Here is a 10,266-nt window from a genome sequence, read left to right on the forward strand (position 1 = left end):
GGTGCTAACTCTCACGGTGTCACCTATGTTAAGCCCTTCCTGGCTGCCAGTGTTGAGGAAAGGGGTGTGTGGCCAGGGCACCCCTGCACCTCATTGATCTCTGGCTGCGTTAGTGGGCAGTGAGAGCAGTTTAGAGCAGCCCTCAGACTGCTGTCTTCTGTACCAAGGGACTGGCCTGGGGCTGAGCGGGTGGGATCAGGGGGCGGCTTAAAGCTGCCTTTCTCTCCTGCCAGGTCCTCGGTCTGGCAGTAGGAGTGGCTCAGGCAGACTGGCGTAGCTGGGCTCAGCTTCCCAGGAGGGAGAGTGATGGGCCCTGCCAGCTCAGCGAACTAGGAATGAACGCTGGAATCTTTTACTCTGGGCCATCCGTCTCAACCCAGCTTAGAGCTAGATTTGTGACCGTATTCCTGCAAACCTATAAAATGGGGATTCTCCGGAAGGGGGAAGCGATGGGAACCTTCAGTAACGAAGGTCTGAGCCCCAACTGGGTGGCGTTACCTTGGCCAAAATGGATGAATCGTGCTGAAGAATCTGAAATCTTTGAAAGTGCAGTTGGGTAAAAGTGACTGTATCTAGGAGTTTCAGAGTAGCAGCCGTGTTAGTCTGTATTCGCAAAAAGAAAAGGAGTACTTGTGGCACCTTAGAGACTAACAAATTTATTTGAGCATAAGCTTTCATGAGCTACAGCTCACGGCATCCGATGAAGTGAGCTGTAGCTCACAAAACCTTATGCTCAAATAAATTTGTTAGTCTCTAAGGTGCCACAAGTCCTCCTTTTCTTTTTGTATCTAGGAGTGTTTCTAAAGATCCATTGCACTAAAAGGCTGATGAAGATTCATAGACCATTATAATTTCTTTGTTTCCTGATGCCTACTGAATCTCCCGATATTTTGTTACACCCCCTCATTAATGCCTTTAACAAGCAGGCAAAATAACAGACATTTTCTTCCTCTTTTTGAAGGAGGAATTTTTCTCATATAAGCTGATTAAACCCTTCCCAAATATCCCGTTTTTTCAAGGATAAATATAGCTCCTTGCACTGAATGGCATTTAATTGTTTCTGTTCCAGCCAGAAAACCCTGTCTGAGCTCCGTTCCATGACATCATGGTCCACGCCCACGCCAAAGCCAGTGTTTCCAGCTGTGTGCACATCCCGGCTTCCACCCTTCTCTCTTGAATCACAACACACCATTTCCTGGCCAAGGGACTTTTTCCTTCCAGTGCTGTTTCAACATCTCTTTTCTCCCTCATGTCCACAGCCAATAAAAAGAGATACATCCCTCTGTGCTTGCAGAATGAAGACTCGGGGAGTTTGAGCGAGACCCAGGTAAACACTAGATGCTTTTTCGCTGTTCCCTTGCTCTTTGTTTTGCTTTGGCATTTCCACCCCACCCTTTCTGTCCTGGCTCAAGCAGGCCTCAGGGTTGCTGTCATAAGGGATAGAGCTGTTCAGACTGCACCAGTGAAGGACTCGTGTGGTATATCCGTGTAATAACCCGCGCCAGAGGGAGGGCTCTGTCCCTTCTAGTGGCTGGTTCATGAAAGAGCCAGTGGTTGCTGTCCCTTTCGCCAAAGCAGCAGTGTCTCATGCTTTCAACTCTGTAGGTCACAAGGGCTCATTTCCTGCTGTCCGCTTAAGTACAGCTGGTTACATTTGCACCTCTTACTGAGTCCTCTGTCTACCTTGCTGAGAGTCAGAAAGTTGCTGCAGGTGTTTAAGAACATGGGGGAGGCCCAGCTTTTCTGGGGACTTGAGCCCATAGGAGTCAGGGTCATCTCCCCCTGCAAACTCCTCTGGTTGCCTATTTACTCTGGGCTGCAGGATTTTATCTGGGGTGTTGCAACCCCCCCAGAATACAGGCTTACGCCCTGTAAGCATCAGACTGCTGGCTGGGTCTCAAGGTGAGAACTCTGCTCTGGAGGACTGGAACTGGTGTTTGAACCAAGGCAGAGTCTCCTGAAAGAGGGGTAAAACTGGGCCAGAATTTTTCAGCAACATTTTTTGGGGGTCACAAAATGCCAATTGGTCGACACGGAAACTGTTTCCAATCAGGGGTGGTTTCACTGGATCTCCCTACCAGAAAAAAGGTTGAAAAGAAAAGGGTCAAAGTTGCTGAGATGTTTTGTTCTGGCATTTTCAAAATGAAAATTTCCACTTTGCTGATTCAAAATGACTTTTTGTTTCAAAATTGACACTCATGACAGGTCCGGCCCTCCAGGTCTGATCCATGGAGGACAGGCCTCTCTTACAGCCCTAGCAGCTAGGGAACCTTAGCTCCTGCCTTTAGTTCCGGAGCTCACCGGTTCAATCCCTGTGGCGTGGCGCTGGCTGGCTAGGAAGGAGGGTGCAATGGTTAGAGGGGAAGCCTAGGACTCAGGAGACCCTAGTCCAACTCCCTGCTCTGGCACAGATTTCCTGCCCGACCCAGGGGAAGTCACTTAGTCTTTCTGGGCCTCACTTCCTCTTCTGGGCAATGGAGCTGACAGCCCGGCCCCGCCTCGCGACAGGGTGGGGAGGATAACGCATTACAAATAGCAGGGTGCTGCCATGCCATGTAACGATGGCCCAATAAAGGCCTAGAGTGGGTGAGGAGCGCATGAGTCACCAGCAAGAAGGAATGAACTAAGGCAGGGATGGGAGGATGAGCCAGAGAATCGGGAAGTTGGGTTTGTGGGGTTAGGCGCTGCCCTGATTCCAAACATGCAGCTCAACACGATACTTAGAGAGAAAACTTGAAGTCAGATTAGAGAATCCGCCCGTTCCCCTCCACAGGTACTAGAGAAATTATGCATTTGTTTCAACAGTGTATTCCATATCGAGATCCCCATCGGAGAGGGCAGCCATCAGCTCTGGCATCCGTCCTCTCCGAAAACTGGCCTTCTAAACTTTGCAGAACTCCTGGTCACATTCATGAGAGCTGATTGCACAGGCTCCCTGCCAAGGGTTTATTGCTATGGCTGTGATTGGAGCTGTTTTCAAGTGGTCGACACTATTGAAAGTTTCTCTTTTGTTGTGAATATTTTCACAAGTCAGAATTGCTTTAGGAATGTTTATTGACCAGAAGCCAGGTTTTGGGTACATTTCAGTAACGATTTGCTTCAAAGTGCCATGAAAAATGTTGCCCAAAAAATAGAAAATGTATCTACTCCAAACCCCGCTGAACACAAACAACGTTGACATTTTGCAAATGTTCCCCAAATTGTTTTTCTAATGTTTTTGACTGGCTGTTGAAAGCAAGGCAGAGGCTCCGAAGTCAGGTAGGTGTCACAACACAGAGCTGAGAACCCCTGAATACCTTTATAAAGCAGGGCCCAAGGGCAGGGACTGGGTTTTCCTATGAGTTTGACCAGCTCCTAGTACAGCAGGTTCCTTATGACAGCTGGAGCCTTTGAGTGCTACCATAATACCATTAATAATTAGCATACCAAACTATGTCCTGGTGCATTCTCAGCATCCTGCCAAGCCAGACTGAAACACACGAGGGGGGAAATCCTACGCTGATGGAGGTGGGCATGTGGTTGGTTGTTTAGCCACAAGAAGGCTGTTGGGTTGATAGAGTTGTTTTCTTCTCTAAGCCCTAGGAATATACCTAGGTCCTGTTGCCATTAATGTTTTTCATGTCTTATGTCTTTGGATGCCCATAGGTACCTCTGGTCCATACAGCAAATCACAAACATCAGCATTATTATCACTAGCTATAATCTCACTTGCATCGGCTTGGGAACTCAGGGGTGGGGAGAATTCTTCCACTGGGCAGATGGTCTATGAATCGCTCAAGCGCTGTTTTGAGGGAGGAAGTGAAGCCTGTGTCTTGAGCTGGCTGTTCGTGCACACCCGAATTCTAGGTTACAATCAGGGGCGAAACACAAGAGGGGGAAAATCCATCCCTGGTGTAACTTCACTGACGTCCATCCAGCCACGCCACCAACAATGTTGCTCTGTGTTTTGGACTTCATCGTTTGTCAGTTTCTTTCCCTGCATTAATTTTGCTTCTTGGAGCACTAGAAATTTTTTTCTCCTGGTGTAAAGTGCAATATTTGTTTCCAGATCACTGTCATGCTTCTTGCTTAGAGATTTTAACTGAAGGCCTCACAGGATGTTCAGGCTGGCTGTGTTCCTCTCTGCTCTGTGTGCTGTCTCGTGGGGTGAGTCTGGGGTTTATCTTATCCACAATGCTTTAACTTACTTGGCATGGGCAGGCAGAGCGTTGGGGTGGGAGCCAGCAGAAGTGGGTTCTGTTCTTGTCTCTACCAGTTTCTCGGTGTTTGACCGAGACCAAGTCACTTCACTGCCCTCAGTTTCTCCTAATCTAAAGCAGGAATAGTAATGTAGCAATGCAGCTCTGTTCAGCCTGGTGCGTGGCACAAAGTTATACAAAGGAGAAGCTGCCCAGAATGTAGCAATTAGGAAGGATATTAGGGGTGTCTTAAGCTTTTTGGAAGTGACAGTCACTGAAATGTCGGTTACTTATAGTGGGGTTTTATGTCAGAGAATTGGAGGGAGCAAAGGAACATGCAAGACTGAATCCCCAAAAGTTATGGACTAAATTGGTACTTGGGCTGCTCAGCATTTACACATGGGTTCCACAAACAGGCCCTAAGACAGGATTATCCATTGGACATCAGAGACGTTCAGAGAGCACTGCCGGCACAGAGGCTGATGGCGGCTGCATCCCTTTGATTCATCTTTCTCTCTCTCTTTCCAGGATTTCTCTGCCTTCGCATTGTCACCCCAGGCAAGTGGGGCGGCCGACCCGCCAGCTGCTCATCACCTCTCAAGTCAGTGCAGACTGGATATGTCATTGTCCTCCACACGGCCGGCAGCAGCTGCAAAACGCGTGCGGAATGCAACCAGCAGATGACGAATATCCAGCATTACCACATGAACAACAAGGGCTGGTGCAACATTGCCTACAAGTAAGAGGAAAAAGCACATGCTTTGGCCCGATCCAGCAGAAACGCAGGCATGTGCACTCGCATCAAGCGATTACTCACGTGCATGAAGGCATGCACATACGTCAAACCTTTGCAGGGTCAGGGGCTAAGATAGCACCGATTAACACATGCTCAGTCTTGTAGCTAATGCACATAACCAGCTTCATGCAGTAGCTTTTGCTTTTCATTCAAGCTGATTCTGGTCAAGAGATGAAGAAAAAGCATGAGAAATCTGAATAATGTAAGCCATTGTTTTCAAATTTGGAACCCTAGAATTAGGCACCAAAATCCATGTTTAGGCAGATAAATAAGCTACTGTGGGCTCCCAACTTTGGAAATGTTGGTCATATTTTTTTTAACTAATCAGCATGAATCTATAACAAATGATTCGACTCATTTAATGTTTTTGTTATTTAAAAAAAGCATTGGATCTACCCTCAAGAATAAAAATCCCCCCTCCCCCCCGCATCCAGAAAACACTCGCAAAGAAAATGAATGTTTCACCTGCAGAGCTGGTGAATGCAAACAAACAAACAAATTAGTGGGAATTTTCCAAAAAAATGTATTTTTATTGATATTTCAGAATTTTAAAATAATATCAAAATACATCAATCGTCAACAAAATTCCAAGCAACTCTAGGGTAGGTAGAAAATCCCCACGCATTTCTATGAAAATATTTTGGTGACGTTACAAAAAAAAATTACCTTTCTATTAATAGAATGTTCAGAAACTTGTTTAGAAACTTTCGCCCAGTTCTGCTTTTCAGATCCTAACCCGCAAATTTGCCTTTGCTGTGGGTTTAAGCTGTGATCCTCCAAAGCTGCTTTTGCTTTTTGGCTACTAATGATAGCAGGGTGATGGGTGAAGGTATAAAGGTAGAATTCTGGTTAAAATGAATGGCAATTAGATGTCTGGATCTCTAGGCAGCCTTAAGGTGAAAACCTCAGCTGTAGTATGGATGGCAAATTTTGGATTAGAAACATTTCCTTTCCCATCCCTGCAGCTTCCTGATTGGTGAGGATGGGAAGGTGTATGAAGGCAGAGGCTGGCATACAGAAGGTGCTCACACTTATGGTTTCAACGACATCTCTCTAGGCATTGCCTTTATAGGTGACTTTACAGGTAAGCGCCTTTCTTGGCTACCGTTTTCCCATGGCTCAGAGACTTTGAAATAGGGTCGCTCCAGAAATTGGATGCTCCTAGTGGCTGTGGAGATTTTGTTCAATTGATCTGGGCATTTTACAGCCATATTCAATAGGAATTGATACAGGGTGTAGAGCTTTTGATCTGAGATCTCCGAGCCGTAGGTCAAGTTCAGCCCCGTGCTGGGACACAGCATCAGGCCTAACGCATGAGAAGTGACCTCCACCCATGGTGCTAGGTGCTGTACAAACACAAAGAGCTTAAGCCCAGCTCATGTGCAGCCACAAGCCAAAAGGGACAGGACATCACTGGCATGGGGGCAGCTTTCTTAAAGGCTCCCAGGATGTCTGCCTACTTGGTCCCTTCCATTAGCCTGGCACCTGTCTTGCGTTCCAGACCTCCTCCCCCTGACCCATGCATAGCCCTCTGAATCGCTTGTGGGGGGTGGGATGGAAGAGCTGGTTGGGTGATTACACTCCTTATGAACCCAAGGTGACGCGCTGCAGCCTCGCCCAGGTCTCCACAATCCATCTTCCCCATTCCTCCCCATCTCTCTCCTGAGCACCTGCTCAGAAAAAGTTACATTGATTCATGGGGCCTGTCCCATGTCAGCCCCCAGGAGGTGAAGCCGGGCAGGTTCTCAGAGCCAAATCCCTTCCTGGTCTCTTTCAGGAAGGTCTCCCAACGCTGCAGCCTGGAAAGCTTTGAAGCACCTGCTCCAGTTCGCCGTTGAGAATGGCTACCTGTCTTCTAACTACCTCCTCATTGCCCATGGGGACGTCAGCAATACCATTTCTCCCGGTCAGCCCATCCGCAACATCCTCAAGACGTGGCCGCATTATAAACACTGAGCGCCACCAGCCTGGTGAATGACGCGCGCGGCTCTTGAAAGCCGAGGATGCTGCTTTGCTCATGTGCTTAGTACATATAGAGAGATATTTTGACTCTTAAATGTTGCGGGTTGGATTCTCAGCCCCAGTTCTGTCTGCTGGGCAATGCACGGGAGAAGCAATCTGGCTGCATCTAGCCAGTTGAGAGTTCCCCCGTTGAAATTCTGAGCTGGTCTCAGACCAACAGAGCAAATTCGTGTGCCGATTGCCCAAACACCTAAACCCCATGATTTCAATGGGTTTTAGGCACATTGTTGCTTTTGAAAATCCTCCTAGGTACCTAAATACTTTAAAAAATCTGGCCCTTAGAGACCATAGCCAGCTGTGGTTAATTAGAGTAACCCCTAAACTGCTCTAATTTATGTCAAGGCTGGGTCTGGGGCAGCATGAGAATTCAAGGGAGATAACTGGCTCCTGACTGTCCTCTCCACCTTGCACTAGGCATATCTTGATGCAGGGGAGAATATGGCCCATAGCAATTATTATTATTATTTTTTTATATTTGGGTCAAATTCAGTCCTGGGCAGAGGGTTTATGACTCATTTAAGGCTCCCTTAAACCCTGTGGCCCAAAGACCAGGTGTGATGCAGGATCAGGCACTGAGTGTTTTCAGCTTCCCTTGTCTGTTTAATTACAAAGCTGAGAAATCAGCAAAACAAACTTGGCGTAATTAAGAACATGGGCTAGCTGGGAAAAAACATGTGACAGAGAAGCTCCTCTTGCTTACACCTCAGCTGATGATCTCACAGAGATTTGTGAACGGTTAATTAATCCTACCTACACTCTTGCTGGGGTGTAGGTCTACTTTACAGAGGAGTAAACTCAGGGTCACTGACTTTCTTAAGATTACACAGTGAACAAATGAAAGAGGCAAGAATAGAACCAGGGAGTCCTAACTCCCCGTCTGTTCTCTAACCCCTAGTCTGCACTTTCCTCCCAGAGCTAGGAGTAGAACCCAGGAGTCCTGACCATCAGCCCCGCCCCCTCCTCTAATCTCTAGATTCCACTGAAATTCAGCGCTGTGCATTTTCTTATCAGATCCACTGGGCTAGAAGTTGTGGACTCAGGGATGGAAGCATTTCTGAGCTGAGGTCATTGTGTGCTCTGTCTGGGATGGGGCAGGTACAATATACTTGCAGCCCACAAAAGGGAGCCCAGAGCCAACCCTATAAAGAATTGTAAATAAAGTGACAGAGTCTGTATTCGAACGACGTGCTCAGCTTGCGTAGCTCCGATTTTCTGCTCGGGCAGTGCCTGCTTTAGCCTCACTCCCATGCAAAGGTTTTACAGTAGAACGAGCCTCAGAGTTACGAACCTCAGAGTTACGAACTGACCAGTCAACCACACATCTCAGTTGGAACCAGAAGGAAGCAATAAGGCAGCAGCAGAGACAGAAAAAAAAAAAAAAAAAAAAGCAAATACTGGACAGTGCTGAGTTAAACATAAACTACTAAAAAAAGTAAGGGAAAGCAGCATTTTAAAAGCATCTTCTGCATCGTAAAGTTTCAAAGCTGTCTTAAGTCAAAGTTCAGTTGCAAACTTTTGAAAGAGCAGCCAGAAGGTTTTGTTCAGAGTGACGAACAAACTCCATGCCTGAGGTGTTTGTAACTCTGAGGTTCTCCTGTATTTGGGTCTGAAGCTAATCTGTGTCTCCTCATCCTGCTGGCCCCCAACGCTGCTGCTGAAGTCAGCAGCTTTTTGTCATCACCGGCCTCCAGAAGTCCATCCCCGTCAATGAGTGACCATGTCTCTGCTCCCTGGATGAATTCTTCAGCTCCAATGAAACGCACCTGAATTCTGGCTGGGTGGCGAGGAGAGAGGGAGGAGGGGGTGAAATCCAAACCTGGATCTGAAGTTTGCAAAAAACGTGTCTGTATCCACAGTAAACAACCGCCCAGACGGAAGCACCTCCAAAATCTGGAGTAGTGCCCTCCCTCCCGGCCAACATTTTCTCACCTAATCAGTTCCCTGCCATTGCAGGGGTTTTGGGCATTGCAGGAACCATGGTCTCTCCTGTTCTCTGCCTGTGGGGCCCACAGTTTAGTTTTCTGAGGACTGAAATTATAGCAATGCAGGGCTGGATGGAACCTTGCAAAGTCATCAAATCCAGTCCTTGCGCTGAGGCACGACTAAGTCAACCTAGACCATCCCTGACAAGGGCTTGTCCAACCTGGTCTTAAAAACCTCCAGTGCTGTGTTGAGCCAACTGAAATTTGGGCTTAATAGTGGGTATCTGGGTGAAATATAACAGTCTGTGATATACAGGAGGGCAACTTAGGGTGACCAGATAGCAACTGTGAAAAAACGGGACGGGGGTGGGGGGGTAATAGGTGCCTATAAAAGAAAAGGTCCCAAAAAACGGGACTGTCCCTATAAAAACAGGCCATCTGGTCACCCTAAGATGATCTGGCCTTAAATTCCATGAAACTATGAACAAATATAATAATAATGATAATAAGAAAAAATAAAATTAAAAATGAAGCCACCAGCCACATTGGATTAGTTGGTTACCAGGAGACACCTCAGGGATCCAAAAGGCTGTTGACTGAGTTTCAACGACAGCTGGGTGACATTTTTAGGCCAAAATGTCTTTTGGCAACAAGGACATGATCAGTGAGCATGAAACGTTCCACAGATTGGCATCAGTTTCATGGAATTGTTCATGGGGGGTGGGAGGGGAAACCCCCCAAAATTTCTGAAAAAAATGGAAACATTTTGTTTCAAAATGAAAATGTGTCAACTGTTCGGTCTGAAACAATGTTTTGTTTCAAAAATTCTTTTCATCTGATTTAAAAAAACATCAAAAGTTGGCCAAAATCAAAACAAAAATGGTTCGTCTATTCTCAAATTATTCCCTCTCCCCCCCCGCTGCTTTTTGATTTGGCAGAAATTTCGAACATGTTTGGTTTTGGTCTGACCCAAAGCAACGTTTTTCCCCTCACTCTTTGAAATTGTCACCTTCTGAAAATCCCATGATTCACCCAGCTCCAGTTCTGATGGCTTAGTAAGTTTAATTTTGGTGTGATAACGCCACTAAAAGCTCGTGCCCACAAGCAAAGAGCAGAGGTAGGCAAATCAGCGTGGATCTGCCTGCACAGGTATGACCAGCACTGCCATCCCCCTATGGTCAAAAACCATGAGTCGGGCCCTAAAAAAATCTCAAGATTGGCTTAATAAATCATGAGATTTAAGAACTAATAAAATCTTGGGTGATTTATATTCATTTTCTGGTTTTTGAGCCACAGTTTCCAGTTGTTCTCTGCAGCCATGAAGACGGGAAGCTTACTTTTTAAACAA

The 10,266-nt window shown here is 46.6% G+C and overlaps 1 protein-coding gene across 1 annotated transcript; it reads left to right on the forward strand.

The window, feature by feature from the left end:
* Positions 1 to 1,125: 1,125 nt before the first annotated feature.
* Positions 1,126 to 9,419, forward strand: LOC119847855 (peptidoglycan recognition protein 3-like). Its single transcript, XM_038383010.2, has 5 exons — positions 1,126 to 1,327; positions 4,049 to 4,146; positions 4,707 to 4,917; positions 5,940 to 6,058; positions 6,752 to 9,419. The coding sequence occupies exons 2-5, from the start codon at positions 4,098 to 4,100 to the stop codon at positions 6,928 to 6,930; spliced, it is 558 nt and encodes a 185-aa protein (XP_038238938.1). The 5' UTR covers positions 1,126 to 1,327; positions 4,049 to 4,097; the 3' UTR covers positions 6,931 to 9,419.
* The last annotated feature ends 847 nt before the right edge of the window (positions 9,420 to 10,266 follow it).

The sequence above is a fragment of the Dermochelys coriacea genome, chromosome 24 (assembly GCF_009764565.3).
Source record: "Dermochelys coriacea isolate rDerCor1 chromosome 24, rDerCor1.pri.v4, whole genome shotgun sequence".
In the NCBI taxonomy this organism is placed as follows: Eukaryota; Metazoa; Chordata; order Testudines; family Dermochelyidae; genus Dermochelys; species Dermochelys coriacea.